The 18,904-nt window shown below is 40.5% G+C and overlaps 2 protein-coding genes across 5 annotated transcripts in view; one reads left to right on the top strand and one right to left on the bottom strand.

Moving 5' to 3' along the window:
* The window catches only part of WDFY4 (WDFY family member 4), a 134,379-nt gene that overhangs the window by 25,242 nt on the left and 90,233 nt on the right, over nucleotides 1-18,904 (bottom strand). For all 4 annotated transcript variants that reach the window (XM_083843360.1, XM_083843361.1, XM_083843362.1 and 1 more), the window contains 7 exons: nucleotides 17,807-17,927; nucleotides 15,404-15,489; nucleotides 13,872-13,934; nucleotides 4,400-4,442; nucleotides 3,471-3,590; nucleotides 2,707-2,824; nucleotides 1,918-2,027 (listed from right to left, as the gene is read on the bottom strand). In XM_083843360.1, the coding sequence (XP_083699486.1) occupies nucleotides 1,918-2,027; nucleotides 2,707-2,824; nucleotides 3,471-3,590; nucleotides 4,400-4,442; nucleotides 13,872-13,934; nucleotides 15,404-15,489; nucleotides 17,807-17,927 (661 nt within the window). The remainder of the gene's footprint in view (nucleotides 1-1,917; nucleotides 2,028-2,706; nucleotides 2,825-3,470; nucleotides 3,591-4,399; nucleotides 4,443-13,871; nucleotides 13,935-15,403; nucleotides 15,490-17,806; nucleotides 17,928-18,904) is intronic.
* Nucleotides 4,455-13,865, top strand: LRRC18 (leucine rich repeat containing 18). Its single transcript, XM_083843403.1, has 2 exons — nucleotides 4,455-8,279; nucleotides 12,343-13,865. The coding sequence occupies exon 2, from the start codon at nucleotides 12,428-12,430 to the stop codon at nucleotides 13,214-13,216; it is 789 nt and encodes a 262-aa protein (XP_083699529.1). The 5' UTR covers nucleotides 4,455-8,279; nucleotides 12,343-12,427; the 3' UTR covers nucleotides 13,217-13,865.

The following is an 18,904-nucleotide window of genomic DNA, read 5'->3' as shown; positions in this document are numbered from 1 at the left end:
CACCAGGAAGGAAGAATAGCCTGCTAGCTGAAACGCAACAGTGGGGTAAGAACAAAAGGGAATAAAATACAAGGTGAACCACAAGCAAGTGGTACAAATCATTAGGAGCATGAAGTCCTAGAATGCCTTTCCAACAGAGATACTAAGCACAGAAACCTATTCCTGAAAGGATTTCTATGAGGTACCTAAGGGTAGGTGAAGGAATCCAATGAAATAGGAGGTATCATCCAAATACCCATCTGATGAGAGAATCTTTGATCCATTCCAGTACAATATGCAAAGCACATACATGCCTTCCTCCAGAATCAGATCTCAACACATTTAAATAAAATGTGAAATAATAAGGCTTTGTAAATTCCTGTATGGTCGCCTTAGTAGAGGGGTATTGCTTCCTCACTGCCTTCTTCTTTGGCCAGGTGTAAATTACATATCTGATGTGAGAAACAGGATGTTATGCAGCATTATTATTTTTTTTTTGTCATGTGCATTCAGACAGGCGATTTAGGGTTATAAGCATGGCTTTTCCACTTTTTAAGATGCTGAGAATCTTTCGCGTTTCCCAAGTCAGCACCTTTCCAAGGTCTTAACTTTGGGAGTTCTTCTCCAATCTGTTCTTGACTGAATATCAGAGTTGCAGATCTGCTGTTTGCCTGACTGCATCTCACACTTTGCAGCTCCTAAACCACAGTAGGACCAGTCAGGCAGGAGAAATGAGAGCAACAAGCTCAGCCGAACATGCAGCAACAAAAGAGCAAAGGAATGAGAATGAAAGTTCAGCAGTTTAGTGGATCCACATCCAGACAAAATTTCAAGTTCTTCAGATCTCAGCAGTGTTTGAATATTTACATCCACATGAAATACCAGTTACCTGCTAATCACACAGACATAAACACAAAGCAGGTACTCAGTCTAGGAGCACGTTTTGCATAAAAGTGTGCCAGGGAGACACGGCAGCCATTATCATTTACTGGAAGAAATAGCTGCTCCACAGGCATTCATGACTGCAGCTAACATATGGCTCACAGAATGCAATGGCAAGTATTGCCTCAGGTAGTTCACTAACCCATCATCTACTGCTGGTAACAGCTGATATCATAGGGCTCATTACTTAATTAGCACAGTGCTTTATTTATACCAGCCCATTAAAAAAAATAATAATAAAGAAAGAGACCAGCACAACAGCAGAGCATTGCTTGTGTGTTGCCAACTGCTTGAAAAGGGCAGACAGGTAATTTGGTGTCCCTCTATGCTGACTGGCTAGGAAAGGTAAACACGAGGCTCAGTTTCTGTGAAATTCAATTCCATGGAGAGTCTTTTCAGCACCAACAAAATGGTGCCAAGTTCAGAACAAGCAAAATCAAAATACTCCTTCTAGGGCACTGGACCTAGTCTCACCCCACCCTCAGAGAGCCAAGCCCACGCCTCCATGTCGTGCCCCAGAGTCCTCATGCTCCCAACCCACCAGAACCTACAGGTCCCCATCCAGCCTAGGGATGCTCTTCACATTAGCACAGTCATCTCCAAGAGCTTGCCAATAGACACATTACTGCACGAGCTCTTGAGACTTCAACAGCAGATATTCTAAGCGCATTTAGCCCAAAGTCAGAAGCTAACACTCAGAGTGGTAGTAAAACATTGTCTTGGTGTTTACATGCTCAGCTCTCACAAAATGCACCATAGAACAAAAACTAAATAATCCCTCCCCCTCAGGGAAAAAAAAAAAAATCAGACATCAGTTCTACTCCTATTAAAATTTTTCTGCTGAAATCAACAGACACAACATAGAGCCTTCAGTTAGCCCAAAATCCACAGAGAGCATACAAAAAAATGTCAAGAGAATGAATCCCTCTTCACTGCACAGCCAATGCAGTGGGCTCCATAACGAGGTGTAGGAGGGAAGTTATCTTGTCCCCTTACCTGCAGAGAACAGAAGGTCTGTGTAAATGGCTCCAATCGGACCAGGTAAGATGCCACTATAATTGCTGATGAATAGTGCGTACAGTAATGACACTGGGCTGACAGGTCTCCTGGAAATTTGACACAAATCAGATTTCAGTGCTAAATTCCACTATCTCAAGTTCATAACATCTAGTTACTACAGCACAATAAGTCTTTAAGGCAGACGTGTTCAAAGACATGCAAAAGCACACTTTTCATATCTGCATTGAATGTGCAGTTACTACCACGTCTGTATATTCTTTTTTCTTCCCTTCCACATTCATTTTCTGAAAAATAAGACCTTTATCTTGCCAGACCATCCTCTTCTCCATTAGTAATAAAAAAGTCTTGATATCTAGAGGTCAAACAGCTGTTTCCTTTTCCTAACGTAGCTCCTAGCTAAGCTGCATCTAGCAGTCTTCTACATACAGTTTGGCTAACAAAGACTGCTGCATGCAGCTTACCTACAAGAACAGCCTTTTCTGAGGAACATTGCTTTTTGCTGTTGCATCTCTTCCTGCCCAAGTGAAGAGGAGAGAACACAGCAGTAGAAAGCACATAAGAAGGAAATGCATGCAAGGGAGTCATTTCTCTTTCAATCCTCAACCACTTTGTAACCGAAAGCAAGAGGATCTCCCTGGCATGTGCTTCCCTTAGCTACAGCTGTGGAAAGACTTTGGGTGTCTTTTCCAAGGGATTCAACAGTATCCCCAAAGGCCCGAGGAGACTTAAAGCCTCTACTGCCTGTTAGGTTCCTAAAACCTTCACCTTCACTCTTCTCCACCTCATTGTAGCGCTGGATGAACTTTTGTTTCCTCTCTGTAGTCTGTGCTCCCATGGGCTTTGACAGGTCCCGAAACGTATGAGGATTACTAAGGTTCAGAGTCTGAAAAGCAAAAACAGCAAAGATGGGAATTTTTAGAATGCAGACTCAGGCATTATGACCAACTCTGTGTCATTGGTCAGTGGTAAAGTTGTGTTCAAAGTTTCACATATACAAGGTTGCCACAGATTCAGTGCAGAAATAGTCATCTTCAGAACTGGGAAGGGACTTGGAAACAGAATGGCAACATGTGCCTCTGAAAGGACAGCATGTACAAGGTGCTTCATAAATAAAGGACATGGTAGGTCCTGAATAAAGGACCTGGAAGGTCTCAAGGACTGCTTTCAATGACTGCAAGGATTGTTCTCAAGGACTTTTCTGTCCAGACCTCCTTGCCAAGAGGTTACAGGCCTGCCCCTGCCTATTTGCTAAGCCAGTGCAATTTTTCCTTATTCCTTAGGTATGCATTTGACAGATGCTTATCCACCTTACCAAGGCAGAACCTCACCTCAGCATGCTAACTTGAAGAGAACACTAATCTATAAAGAATCAATACAGTTCAACAAAAGAATCAATACAGTTCAACTTAACTGTCTCAAACTTTGAACCCTTGGTTTAGGCCACTCTACTTCAGTGGTATCACAAAACAAACCTTCACATGGTTGCTATCACAGAAAGTACAGAATGCTGTTAAGCGGCATGCACTGACCTGGGAGTGATAGTCAGCAAGGACCCATGGAAACACAGGATACTGCATGTAATCATTGTAGCTGCGGCCAGCAAGTGTGTTCAGGTACATGAGATAATCAAAGTTGCTGATCTCCCTCTTCTGCCAGGGAAAGGAAACAGACATTAAAATCTCCTAACTCCAGCCATGAAAAACATGCCTGAAAAGCAGCCTCAGAGCTCTGTGGATCCCTTGTCCACCAGGACAAAAATTATAAATAGTGTAATCAATCACCCACTGCCATGCAGATCAGCACAATAGCTCTTTTACAACAGTCCATTCAACAGAATCTGAGTCTTCTTTCTGGCTCTTCTTCAGACAGGCCATTTGCATTCATCTATAACCACCCAGTGCTTTTATGCTGTATTTGCATAACAGAGAACTTTTTCCCAATTTAAAAGGGCCAAATGCATGCAATCTGTACATTGGCAAATCCTGGACAACTGCCTGTACAGAAAGGCTGCACAAAGTGCTACATATAAATAAGAGGGTATAGATTTCTTCGACGTGTCTTGGGCCACCAAGATCAGGGGTAGAGGAAAGTGAATGCATCTCTCAGCTCAGTATAAAATCTATGAAATCAAGACAGGTGCATTGATTTAGATGTACAGATCTGTGAATAATCATTTGACTAGGTGGCTCTCTTTGGTCTCTGCTTTAAAATGTGTGTAAGATCACACTTAATCTGCCAGTCACACCATATGTTTCACAGCAGGAACAAAATCCCTGCAATGACCAGATGTAAATTCTGTTCTCCTCTTGCCAATAACCTCACCTCCAGCAGTGAGAGAACACCTTATGCTTGGAAGTGCACGCGTGCATGCACACACACACACACATATATAACTGTGGGTGGACACACAGGTGATGAAATTCTTTGCTTAACCATGTGGAGCCAAGACTTAGTTTACCTGCCACTTTTGGAGCATTGTCTTTTCCCCTCCTGAGTGTTTCCTGTATGGAACAGACATTTGATTGAAATAATTGCTTCAGAACAATAAGAGAAAGTCAATACATTAATGCTTGTGCTCCCTGAGCCCCTGCTATCATCCCATGGAAACAAGAGAACACCAACTCTAAGGAATATTGAGGTTTCAGCATTGACCAAATCATTCCAAAATCAGAGAGTGTCAATAGGTTAGTGCTGCAGGATCAAAGTTTTATTACTGCTTTCAGTAGATGGCAAGGTTCTGTCTGGCCAGAACATGGCTGGCCAGCTTCAGATGACTGATGAGATTGTCACTGGCAGTCACTCTCCCTACCTATACAAGGAGGGCTAAGCTACTTACCAGCCTGCTCCTGAATGAAGCACCACCTGAAGTATGATATTTAATAGAGAAAAAGAGAAATTAGGGTAGAGGTGTGGAAGATGAATTCTGTTTGCCTTAAGATATCACTGCAAATGGTGGCAGTAATGACAAATAGTAAGCTGAAAAAATTTAGAAGCTGACTAACAGGGAGAGAAAGCAACCCTGCAGCAGAAGCAGAGGGACAGTGGGGGATAGTAACCTTCTCAGCTGTTCTGAGACAAGCCATCCTGCTGAACTCTCAGTGATCTCATTTGCATCCCACTGCAGAGCTAGCACACTAGTGACAGGTACCATTAAGGCTGTCTGTATTCTGAAGCCTTATTCTTGAAAGCTTGTATCTTTCTGATGCTTTTTGAAAACAGTGGCTTGAAAACAAAGGTGTCTTAGTCTCCATATGAAAGATATTCTTTGTGTATAAAGCACTTTTAAATGGATGTAGTTCTGATAAAGTAGGGTGGAGTCTTTTGTTTTTAAAAACTTTAAAAAACAAAAACAAAACAAGAGTAAATAGCTTTTTTTCTGCCCTTTCTTTGTTCTCAAAATACAGAGCCACTTTTACTGAAACTTTAAATAAAAACAAACCAGACGAAGGCAGATACTAAACAGAGAAATTCACTTGAAAAGGTGAAAGAGTCAAAGGTCTGTGCAAACAGAAGTAACATTTCAACTACACTGAACCAGGTATGTCAGTATCTGAAGACTACAGATTTGCTCATGTCTACTGCAAGAGACCAAACTGAGTCAAGTGACAGCTTCTGGATTAAAGAAACTTTTGACCTGCCAAAGTAAACAGGGTTAATGGCATGATACGACATAAGTGGTAGAAGATGCTTTTCCCTTTGAGTATATAGCTCTACACTAACCCTAAGGTGTCTGTTCAGAGACGAAGTTACTAACTTCCTGAAGCTTAAAGCAATCAGTTCAGCCATAGATTATAAAACTGCTACAGGAATAACTAGCTGTTATTTTGCATTCTTGTGCTCTGTACTGGATCACACTAGAAGTTTACAAAGCTAGTCTTAAAGCAGCCTCAAAGACCTAAATAAAACACCATCATCGTCTATGATCATTACAGTTTTACTGAATGTGCAGTAGTAAATTCTTGTAAACAACCCCTCATGAACCATTATCTTAGTTTGTCACACGCCCTAGCCCACTAATAAGGACTCCGCAAGAGCCAAAACAAATGTCTCTCAGTGGAAGCTTCTATATAACAGAGAGGCAGATGTGTTCAACACCTCATAAAAACACACAAGGCTAAGTGCAGTCATCCTCCCTGAAAGAGCCACCCTTCTGGGTCTCAGGGGTCCAGACAGGATGCTCCCCCTCCAAGTCCCAAGATCTCCTTTGTCAACTCCCAGTGGTCCCATCCATTAATTGCATTAGGTGAAGCTCAGCAAAAGCTCGAAGTAGATCAACAGCTATCCAACCACAACAGCTATCCAACCACAGTAAGTGCATTTAGAAATAAATAAACGAAAGTCTGGTTTGAAAAAGAAATAGGAAAGTGCTTCTTAAATGTAAATAACTAAACTTCAAGAGAAAGTGAAGTTATGTGAACCCAACAGAAGTACTCACATATCCACTCATATCTAAATCTATAACGTATTTGTAGGGCACTAGCCATAGCACAATATAAGCGTATGTACTAATGATGATCATTGGCTACAGTATGCGTAAGTGATTTATTAATCCCTTTTTTCCATTAACATCAGACTATGATCTCACTCTTGTGATAGCAAGCGCCCTCCATTTGCTAGAGACAGGTGAACCTCAACCCATTTGAAGATTCACTGCAGATGAGACAATCTCAAAGGATAAGATTTTGCCCCCAATGAAATTAAAACTAAAATTCTAATAAACTTCATTGGGGTCTTAGATTTCCCAATGCTACTTCCCATTTTATTTTTGTTTTCCATCCTCAAGACTTTTGAAGTCTACAAAACAGTGCCCAGAGCCAAGACTCTCCTAAAACCCAGCTTCCTTAAAGAATGTCTGCAATTAGGAAAAATATTATGAAAATCTCCTTCATGGCAAACCACATTCTAGGTCCAAGCCTTATTATTAAACAAAGTAATCAGAGGTTAACAGGGACTAGATATTAAGAAATATTTCTTTACTGTGAGGGTTGTCAAACACTGGAACAGGCTTCCAAGCAAGGTGGTTGATGCCCCATGCCTGTCAGTGTTTGAGAGGCATTTGGATAGTGCCCTTAATAACATCATTAAATTTTAGTTAGCCCTTTAGTGGTCTGTCAGTTGGACTGATGATCTCTGTAGGTCCCCTCCAAAACTATTCTATTCTATTCTAAACTATTCTAACACCATCTTTCCCTGTGAAGCAATCCAGTCTCTCAAATCTCAGAAGTCTTGGGTTAGTTTACTTTTGAACAAAGGTGCAGGGCCCTCTTTATCTGATTGTACCAGTTTACCTTCTGTTCTTGTAGCACAGAGCAAGAATACACAGACATATTACAGTAGGACCACACCATTTCTTCTCTACAGTTGAGAACAATAGGCATTTCTGTAGGACACTGAGTAAATAATTTCTGTGTACTTCTTGGCCATCGGTGGTACACAAGCCCATTTCTCTTCAATAATTCTTTTTCTCCAGATATTTTGAAATTATTGCAACCAGTTACTAAAAGCAAGAGCTTGGTAGCTGCAGCCACAAAGACAAAATCTAGTAAATTCACATGGCACAAGAGAAAATCGTTGCAACAGCTGCACTTTTGAAGGGTCCCAGATAGACAAACATAAACTGCAGCTCATAGCCTCTCTTCACTGCACTGCTGGACAAACCTCCTCCTAGTCTGTATCTATGCAGTCTGGTATGTCCTAAGGATGGTATCACAAACGTTGTGAGTTCAAACATAAACATGCAGGCATTTCACACTGTGCTACAGCCAAGTAAAATGAAATAGCCAAATGACTAAAATGGACAGCTAAGGCAACAAAGCTGATGAACAGCCTCTAACCAGGTCCAGATGCTTTTTCTTTCTGCATAATTTGAAATCTAACATTTCCAGGCACTACATGCAGTTCAGCTCTTTTCCCTCCAGCTTGAACTTGCATGCTGGAACCAAACATTATGCTAATGATCTCCAAGGACCTGGCACTGCTGTTGCTTAGGAACAAAAGTTTCACAGGCTGTGGACAGAGAATTGAATAGAGGCACTGTAGCTGGGGAAGTCCTTTTTACCACTCTCTTCCCCTCAACACTCACATACACAACAGTTCCTTGAAGGGCTGCCATTTTCCTTCAAGGAAGTACGATTCAGTATTTACAGGCCTCTGAAAGGAAATTGTCCTGCGCTCTCCTGTTTTACAAGCTGAAAGACTGACTCATTACTCAAGGAAGAGCAGACCAGAGGACAACTGCACGGTAACAGACCATGAAGGCTCATCCCACACTACTGAAAAATACTATCAGCTTGTGACATCTGTACCTTGGCTTTTAAAGTCCTCCTAGCTGCTAGCCGGTAAGACCTCATGCAGGGGGGCAGCCTGACAGAATTGCTGAGATGAGAATATTTTTGTTTATCCTTGGTGGGCATTGGTTTTATAAGTGACCTTGCACTGTGTGATAGCACAGTGGCTCTGAAGTCATCTAGAAAAGTAAGAAAGAAAGAAATCCCCCAGTATCTATTTGTTCATGGTAGAATTTAGTCTAAAACAGCCTGTTAGCAAGAGACTACATCTAAGATAGTCAGTGAATTAATCTCTCTTCCACAATAGGTCGTATCCAACAACAAAAAAGTGGTAACAGGCTTGTAAGCAAGGAAATAAAATCCTCCCCTGGTTAGAACTGCTTGGCTTCATGTAAAATCATTCACTGTATGAATGCAGGTTTTAAATTGTACACGAAAGTATCTCCATAGAGCTGGAACACGTCACCTCGCTGACCTCCTGATCCCAGAGCAGTGCTGCTGGACCAGGCAAGCCCACTCTGCAACATGCAGACTTCCAGAGTGAGGGGAGAGAGAGAAAACTTTCTTCACAGTCTAGTTTAAGAAGGGATCAGGATGGTTCTGTTCAGCTTTGGGTGCAGTGAAGTAGGAAGCAGCAACCTAGGGGAGGAAGAGAACAGGGAGAACCACAGAGGAGATCTTGAAACCCCCAGTGTCACGGACAGAAGGCCTGTCTCTTCCTGCCAGCACTAGGCTGAGAAAGGAAAGAGAAAGGTTCAGGCGGAAGATTGTGTACCAGGGTCCTAATCTGTATTCTTCCAGCACTGGATCTCCTTCTTAGGGCAGGCCTAAGCTACAGTGGGTCATGGCAGGGCCCTGTGCAAGCCTTCCTTGCCTCACAGCCCCAGGCTCACAGCCCTAGTCCTGACGCTCAAGGTCTGTTCCCAGCAACACAAAGCACCACAGGCAGTGTGATACAATAGACGTAGATTTTCTCGTAGTTTCTCTGTCAGGTCAGCCTCAAAGCTCTGGACCTGTGAAACATTCCTAAAGCTCTAGGCTTTTAAAAGTCCAATCCAGACCAAAGACTTTGCCAGGTATGGATATAAAGGGAAAGAGTTTCCCGGTCAAGATCTTCTTTACCAAAACCTTATCAACCTAGAAATGCAGCACCCTCACCCTTGGGCAAAGGCCTGCCAGCAGCTCGGAGTGTCAGTCTAGAGAAAACTACAAGTAGAGTTTCCTCTTGGCACCACCATTTCTTAGGCAGTGGGGCACACATGTACCTTTCTGTCTGCTAGCACCGGAGATGCACTGTGAGCATGAGATTGAACAGGCATAATTAAAATTTACAGCAAGGAGGGCTCCTGCAATTCCTGAATTTTTAATACCAGTGGCTACAGAACTGGAGCCTTCTTATATGGAGCTAAAGAAAATGAGACACGGCTAAGTAAGCTCCATTATCTCCAGCTACAGCCCTGCGAAACACTGATAATTAGTTTACAAGCATACAGAGACAAGAGAGCTATTCATACCCTTCAAGCTGTCTGGTGCGCTGCAGTGTTCCTGCAGAACTCTAATGCTAATCCCTGTCTCCAGGAATGAAAATAACTTTTTTTTGTTTTTTTAATACATTTGAAACCTGAATACTACTTTTAACCCAAAGGAAATAGCCCTTAGAAAGTGTCAGCACACTGCAGGGACACATGTTTTCCTGATGAGTACATCTTAGAGGTCCAAGGTAGGATTTTTAGTTGGGTCATGTCTCTTTTAGTTGGATTTTTAGTTAAATCATTTTAAAATCTGGGGCATTACGCCATGCATCATACTAAGTGATCTGTCTTCAGGAAAATTAATAATATGTCTGGACTTCTAAAAGTCTGAAGGGCCTAGGTTCAAATTTTATAACAAGTCAGCAAAGGGTCATTGACAGAGAAGTACCCAAAAGGTTAAATTGTACTGCTACTTCTTACCAGCCTCCTACCTTCAGCATTCAATCTTCTGCACCAGACTCCCTCTAGTGTTCACAGGTACACACAGCACAGAGTAATACCAGGACTGGGAACCAGCATTAAGAGAGCTGCGCAAAAGGCTGATTTTATTTATCTATTTAAATTAAACTGTTTGGGATCAAGGAGAGCAATCCTCCCATCCCCTTCCCCTGGATTTTCAGTGAAAAGTTACAGAAAAAAAAATCAATAGAAACTGAATAAAATGTTTTCTGAGAGTTTTAAAGATGTTTTAAAAAATATTTTAAAATATGTTTAAAAAAATATTTTATTATATAAAATTCAAAATGAATTTAGAAAAAAATTGTGTATTTCCTGCCAAAGTGTAAGGCAGTCAACCTGAAAATCTTTTTCCATCAACTCCTTAAAATATGAGAATTGTGATTAAAACAACCCATTGTTTTGGTCTCCAGAACTTCCTGCACAGTCCTGGTCAAATTATTTAAGCTAACATCCACAAAGATGGAGAATTGCATTATTTTCCATAGTAGAGTATTTCTGTGCTTCAGTTCCCAGTCTACACTATGGAAGGAATAGCATAGATACTGCCCTTGGAGCACTGTAAGATTAAACATAGCAAAAGGTGAGAGGCCTTGAGATATAACAGTAATATAACCCTGTAATTACTGGTGAGAGACAGAAACATGTGGGTGTAAAAGATTTAACTGTGTTTAAGTCTTTTTATAAATAACAGAAAGATTCAATTTTGGAACATACCCTCAGGGCAAGACCGACCCCACTGTGATGCTTCTAGAAGCACTTGCCTCATTACAGAGCTCCCAGGAGGACAGATAGTAACTGGCAGAGATCTCCCTTGTTTTTGCATCATTTTTGGCTATGGCATGTAATTGAAAGGAGCTGAATACCATAGTTGTAGCCTCAGCTTCCCCATCATGTATTTGCACATGATTAATGAGTAGCCAAAAAGCCTGAAGGGTTTGTAATGAAGTCTTTCTAATATGGAAATGTATTGTAGACAAATCCATATTTTGTTGCAATCATTCATCAAAGCTGTGATTTGTCTCTTCACAACTAAATGTCAGAGCACCCAGACCATCCCTGTGATTAGCCAGTCTATCCCATGCTCCTCTCAGCTCTCTGGCTGATAGAGACATTGTCGTCCATTTCTAGGGGATATTTTGTCACTGGCTCTAACTATTGGCTGTATTTGATGACCTTCAATTATACAGACAGGTCACCAACCATAAGACTACAGTGGACTACTACTCATGCAGGCCTCAATTCAAAGCACATAGCATGTGCTTAGCATCAGTAATAACCAGAATTCTGACCAGAACACCTACATATATTTTTTGAGGGCAGGGCACCATCACCACGGGAGTTCATCTATCCCACTGCATGTCTGGAAAGACAAGGTTAGAATATCCACAGTCTGTCCTTGAGAGCGCAGAGACACTTAACTGAGGTCTTGTTTAACATAAAGCAGCACAGACACTGACCCCTCCCTGTTCAGTCTGCCCTGCAGAAAATGTGTGAACTGCAAGCAGCCCTGGCAAACCTGGGAGCCCACTAAGCTTCTGAGGTCCCAGTTGCAGAAAAACAAACAAACAAACAAAAACCTTTAATCATTCATTTTAAACATTTCAGTTTTCAAGTCTCAGGTCCATTAAACAGGACGTTTAACCAACCTATCCTCAGAGGCCAGACCTGAAAAGAAGGCAACCCATTGGTCTGATAGAATAAGTACAATTTTGGATGGCTTCTTTTAATGCAGTCCTCAAGGGCTGAATTGAGACCCGTACATTTCAGCCAGGTCCTCAAACAGTGAATGGATAACAACACATTTTGTTCAGTTTCATTACGTGCTGGGCTCAAACCTGAACCTAGGGATGAAAGACAGCAAGTTTCTCCCACTTAAAATATTTCTAATTTCATCTTGTAATACTTATATTGCTGCATAGTGCAATGCAAGTGTTATGATGAAATAAGATAACATTTTTAATAATTAGAATTTTACCTACTCAAAATACCTCTTTCAAGAAAACCTTTTAGAGCTGCAGCCCCAGGGTTGAAAAGTCCTGAGCCTTAAAATAAAAAACAACTTCTGAAGAGTCTTGTGATCACATGTTAATTCATGACTAAGTCATTATTTTGTTTTTATTTAGGAAGTCACAGCCACTGGTTTCAAAGGCTTTGCTGGGATTCCCACACTTCATCCAGATTCTGGTGTGTTTCCCTCTCTGAAGAAATATGGCCAAGGGGAAAGCAAAAGGACCAAAAGGGAAAAAAATTACCTTGAAAATTGCCAAAAATTCCATCAGAATCTCTTATGATGGAGGGCGTCGTCTTGACTTAAGCAAGATGGGTATCACCACCTTTCCCAAGTGCATTCTGAAACTGGCTGATGTGGATGAGCTTGATTTGAGCAGAAACATGCTAAAAAAGATCCCAAACAGCATCGAGAAGTTCCAGAAACTGCGCTGGCTGGACCTGCACAGTAATCAGCTCGAAGAGCTGCCCAAGACAATAGGTACACTACAGAACCTTTTCTACCTGAATATTTGCAATAACAAGCTGACAACTAAAAGTCTGCCAGAGGAGTTGAATCTTCTCAAGAACCTTCGCTTTCTCAACCTTGGCTTGAACTGTCTTGAATGCATCCCCACCAGCCTTGGGGCCCTGCAGGAACTTAAGGAATTAGGTCTCTTTGACAACTTACTGACCACCATCCCAAACAGTGTGAGAAAGCTCCCCAAGCTCAAGAAACTGAATGCAGAAAGAAACCCTTTCCCTGATTCAATAAAAAAAGAAGAGTGTGTTGACCCCATCAAACGCATAGAAACGCTTTACTTAGTACAAGAGAAAGACCTGTGCTGTTCCTGCCTGAAGACATGTCAGGATGAGAAGGACAAGATGAACAAGTTAAAGAACATAATACCCAGCCCCTCAAAGGAGCTCAGCTTCCCTTTACTCCTTACGCCCAATTCCACTGCGAAGGATAACCAAGAGCAATGGAGATTAAAAGGTGAAGATCCCTGAAATCTACCAAGCCCTCCACAGGCCACATCCCATACAATCCAGCGAAAACTAATAAAAAAGCTGTCCTCCTCCCTTTTTCTGCAGTTCTCTTCATTTAAAGATACCCAGTTTTAGAACCAGATCTGAATAGTCTCTAAAACTAAGTAACTCAAGGTCAGCACAGAACATGCTCTGTCACCTCCCATTGGAAGAAAGCTTTCTTTTCCTGCAGTGGTAAAACAGAGGGACATCAAGTTGGAATCTCCACTGCGCAATTACTATAACATGCCAAAACGTCTGTGTGCACATCAGTCACTGTCTGCTCTAAACATGCAATAAAGAGGCCATTATGTAGGAACATTATGGATTACCTCTCTAACCTCACCACAATGACTCTCTTTCCCACAGTAACCATCTGTGTAGACTTTACCAATAAAGTCATATTAAGGAGGTAATAATTATTAAATATGCACAGTCAGCTACTTAGCACGTTCCTCTTGCCTTCATATTGTGGATGCTGTACACTGGAATGCTTTTCAGAATTCTGGGGACACATTTGAGTCTTTAAAATAGGGGGAACAAACAGGTAAGTTTCTAGATGCATTTTTTTAAGGTAAGACTTATTCACACAGTTGCATTTGTTATCTACTGTTATCCAATGTTCCCTGGGTTTTACCTTATATTCAGGGAGTCTTCTGTTACCCCCTTTGACTTCAAAGCAGGTTGGAAAGAGCAAAATCTACAGAGATATGAAAGATAATATTACAATCATTTAAACAGTTATCTTTACACATTATATATGCATATATAATTTTATATACATATGATCTATTAAATAATGTCATATTCTAACAGCAACTTTCCTCCTGAAGGGTGTCACAGTATTTCACCTACCCACAACAAAACTGTGAGACAATACAGCAAAAGCATACATGTAATGTTAAGAAAGTGCCTATAGGCTGGATAAAAAGTTTGTTTCCCAGATAGGGCCTTGAATTGATATACAGGGCTACACTTTATGATCAGGTGGTTTAAGATGGTATTAATTAAACCCAGAGAAAGAGAACCCTCTCAGACATTTACCAGCCTCTTGGCAAAAAAGGCAGAAAGGAATACCAACTCATGTCTCAGTCATTCCTGTTTACCATCACTGGGGGTTTATTGTATCAGATATAAAGCCCCTGAGATACATAGGTTTAGTACCTGCCCCCAAGGGGCAAGACAGTCAGCTGAGGATGAAAACATTATCCTCAACTGTCTCAGCAAGACAACCTCAAGAGATGCATCTCAGAGCTAAGAGACAGCAAAGGTAAGCACTGAACAAAGTGGCTGGCTCTGGAGCAGGATCTGGTAATTCTAAGTAGCCACACTAGGCAGCCAGTTTAGAAAGCAAAAGTGGATAAATCTTTATTGGCTTTTTAAGCAATTCTCCATTAGAAACTGTTCAGTGATTTCAGGAGCACAAGGAAATTCTATGATTACTTAGAAATTAACAGTAACAGTCCTCAGTCCAGGCTGCAGAATTTACCAAAGGAAATACTACATACTGAGGTATTTTTCCTGCATAAAGAACAGTGAAAGTGAATCTAATGTAATGGCCCAAACTGCAGTGAAGGGGAAAAAAAGGCAAGAAAAAGTGTATATCACTTTGTATTCTTACAGACAAATTCCATAAAAAAAAAAGCATGTAAGGAAAAAAAAGTCTTTCCTATATGAAAATTCTATTGTTAAAATTTAACACCACACTAAGGATACAAAATCAGAATCAGACTACAAAATACTGATACAAAATCAGTTTATTCCTAAAACATGCAATGGTACTTTGTGTGTTGGAATAAAGAAGGAAGAAGCCTTCTTTCCCACAGTACCGTAAAGTGAGGCAGAGGCAGCTTTCTGATCTCAGTGAGATTGCAATTCCCTGGGATACAGGGACGTACACCACAACACACCGCTGGGTGCTAGAAGAGCTTTACAAATGCATTAGTCCCCTTGACAAATCAATGGCTATATAATGCTCCAAAGAATTCACAAGTCAGCAAAAGGAAATTTTCATAGCTTTATGTCTAATCCATTAAAGAACAAGAGCTGGAACTGAAGAAAGAGCCCCTGGGGCAGCACAAAGACAGACATCTGAAGCTGGGATAAACAGGGACAATAGACAAAGAGTGTAACCTGGGTGTTCATATGATATTATGAAGTAGTGATTACCTCTTAAATATCTTATTTCGGTCGTTGTCATGGAATACAAGAAATCTGGAGTAGCCATTTTTGAAGAATATTTCCAAGGCGATCTCCTGGAAAGGTAAATCATTTACAGTTTGAAGAATTGCAGAGCTAATCCTAGTGCTGCAAGGAGTCCACTATGGCCTGCCCAATTCTTAAGGCCTTTAAAAAAAAAAAAAAAAAGGCCTTGACTTGGTATTAAGTGTGAAGCATAGCAAAATAGGCCTAATATTCCCAATTTCTCCAACTGTAGGAGTGGTCATACTGGGAAGACCAAGAGTGCAAATGCTCCTGCGAAGCAAAACCAAGCTCCAGATATTGGTTTTATCAACCACCACCTCCTGCCACTTCTGAAGCATTTTTGTCTTGAAATCTCAGTGTGATTAACATTAGACTAGTCGCATTAACTTCTAAATAGTTGAGGAAGACAATCACATGAAGGGGAGACGCTAAATAAGAGCCCCTTTCAAACAGCACATGTACTACTTCCTCAATGAATAGTGATCTCGATGGAAGTAACCAAACAATTTTAGTTTAGAAATGGAGGAGTAAGGAAAGTTTGACATTTCTTACTGAAGCTTTAAATAAGCAAAATTGAAACCTTCAGCCTCTTTTTCCACCATGTCCTCACACACATTATGTTGGGCATTTGCATATAAACCTGTAATTTACTCAGTGATCAGTCCCTTTTCCACCCCACCAAAGCCAGTCAAGTATAACTACAAATGATGCGTAGTGTCTAGGAACCCAGACGTGAGTTTCAGTCCAAATATGGCAGGTGTAATACAAACCTGAGAAGATAACTAAATGGCAACAGCCCATACATGTTTCATAAATTAAGTATAAAGCAGAAAGGCAATGTGAGAGCTGCTATGACAATAAACAGCTTGAAGCGTTGGATCTGAATCTTGGTTTTCGAAACCAAGTCTGCTCAAAGTGTGGCCATTACAGAATCAGGCTGTGTGGTTTCACAGTGTGTTGCTCTTAGCTTGGCTATGTGCACGAATAGGACATCAGCTTTCTGCTGCTTTGCTGCTGCCTAAACAACTGATCCACCTGTCCTCTAGGGAAAGCACAAAGAATTAGCTTTCTTCTTTCTTCTGTACTATTTTTTTTTAGAGCAATTTTTGGCATTGGGTCCTGGTGCAAGAATTTGAGAGTGCTACAGATGACTGAATTTTCAGGTCATTAATAGAAACAAATAATAATAAAACCACACACAAAACAACAACTGAAAAAAAAAAAAAAACACACACACAGAACCACCTATATCCTCCCCCTCCCACCACCCCTTTTTTTGTCCGAGGCTCATTCAATGACTACTTTTACTCATCTCCATTTTTTCACTTTAAGTCACACAAAACATTTCCATTTCACGTTTTAAAAAGTCCAAAGGCATACAAATACATGAGAAGAAAGCAAGATTCCACTGGCAACTCTGAATTTATTCACAAAATGGAGGAAGAGGTGACAGTTCTGTTACTCTGGTTGCTCATCAATGATGTAAGAAAATAACCTTCATGCAGTTACTCAGAGCAAGATTTAACATTCCTGTACATGCTTGGAGAGTGACCTAACCACTGAGATATAACATGCCCTGAATCAGGTCTGATCTACTAAAATTGTCCATTTTGCATACATAATTAAATATAAAATAAAACAAGGATGAGTGCCATACTGCATGACTTAAGACATTAATCAGCACCATTCTCTCAGTTTTCAAATTTTCTGAATGATTTCCTACTTTTCTGTTGAACTACCTTCCAAAAATGGACTAAACGAACAGGTACTTGTTTATGGCTGTTTCAAAACACTGTATTTTTGTCAAACAATACCTGTACATTACTCTTTAGACTGTATCAAAATGCTCTAAAGCAAAATACGGGCTCTGATGTTGCAAGGAGGTCTAGCTACGCTTCTTCCGTGATTCTCATCATAAGCTTACCTAAACCAGACAAAGCTAAAAGGGTACCAAGCCACTGGTAATGAGTAAGTTCTGGGTAACACAGCTAAAGGCTGCATTATGATTCAGATACTGACTCATATGCACAAGTTACTCCAAGAGGCTCAGGGTAGGTAAGTGACACACACTTGTAGCCCACTTATGTCCACCTCCACTGGTATATGGGAACTATTACTGAAAAATTAGACACTTACTGAGATCTTCAATCAAAACAGGACTTCAAGACTTATTTTCAAAAATACTGAGATAAACCGTAAAGAACATTATCAGCCTAACAACTAATGGGCCTACCACTCCAGTGAGGGTGGTTTTTTTCTGAAAGAAATCTCAGCAGAATTAGTGAAAATTATGTAAGTAGTTTTCAATTACATGCCATTACTGATGCTGCAGCTTTCATTCGAATGACCAGGCATGTTAGTTCCTACCTGCAGAAGGAAGCGCATCAGACGAATCTCTTTTATATCATGATACAAGTAACGGGAACACACCTGGTCTCCCACTGCATGATCTTTATGACATAAGTTGAAAATGAATGGATCACTGATGCTGTGAAAAAAGGAGAAATAAGAAAAATGAATTTCAAACAAAGAAGATCAGAAAAACCTTTTTGAACATGGCAAGTCCTCTTTCTAAAGAAAAATAAAAATATTAAGAGATAGCATGATCAGCTGAGGTATAGATGAATCAAAGATAAAGGCAAATACTGAAGGAAGATTCTGTACTAGTACTTAATAAAAAAAACAACAACTTGTGGAGGCTGAGGGTAGATTTGTAATTATTTTAATGTATGCAAATATGCAGACAGCAATGTTTTGCACACAGTTAAGTCTAAAAAGTAGCAATGAAAGGAGTTCGGTGGGTCAAAGACAAGCATCATGTGGACATACTGCTACTATAAACAGCTAATAATTGGAACTAATAATTAAGCATTTAATTCATTATTACTTTAGGTATGTACATGTACTACAACTGATATCTACAATCTATCCCACAGCAAGTCCCATAAAAAAAAAATCAACCCAAGTCATTTTATCAGATTCAGTCCAATCGATATGTAAGTCACCTGATCAGATTGACTGTTATTGGACTTAGTAAGAATCGGATGCAGAGCAGACAGACAGTCATGGAATAAAAACACTGAGTTACTCACTGTCCCACTGGGCTTTGCACATGAACACACAGTATGAGCAAAGAGCTAAGTCTAACAGACTCATTTTCAATATTGATCAGTATCAATAAATCATGAGTCAAAGATGATAGCATTGTGCCAAATATTAATTATGATTCTCTCTGTCTTGGAGAAACAAGCAAAAACTTATTAGACAATGAAGTGAAAGGCTCTTGTAACGACTATTCCATATGAATAAAAGATGGGAGCCAGCCAGAAAGGAACATTAACAACACTTTAAAAGAATTGAAAAAAAAAGAAATGTGTTAGACTGCTCACCATCTCCATCTGTTGGAGTTGGGAGTCCTTAATGTACCTCCAAAGACTATGGACAAGCATCTACAGTGAATTAGGT

Source organism: Anser anser (assembly GCF_964211835.1).
Source record: "Anser anser genome assembly, chromosome: 7".
NCBI classification, from domain to species: Eukaryota; Metazoa; Chordata; class Aves; order Anseriformes; family Anatidae; genus Anser; species Anser anser.
The sequence above is the reverse complement of the archived record's forward strand: the minus strand, read 5'-3'. Positions and strand labels throughout refer to the sequence as shown.

Bases quoted from the DNA above. Each gene is read 5' to 3' on its own strand.
- LRRC18 (XM_083843403.1), top strand. From the start codon at position 12,428: ATGGCCAAGGGGAAAGCAAAAGGACCAAAAGGGAAAAAAATTACCTTG.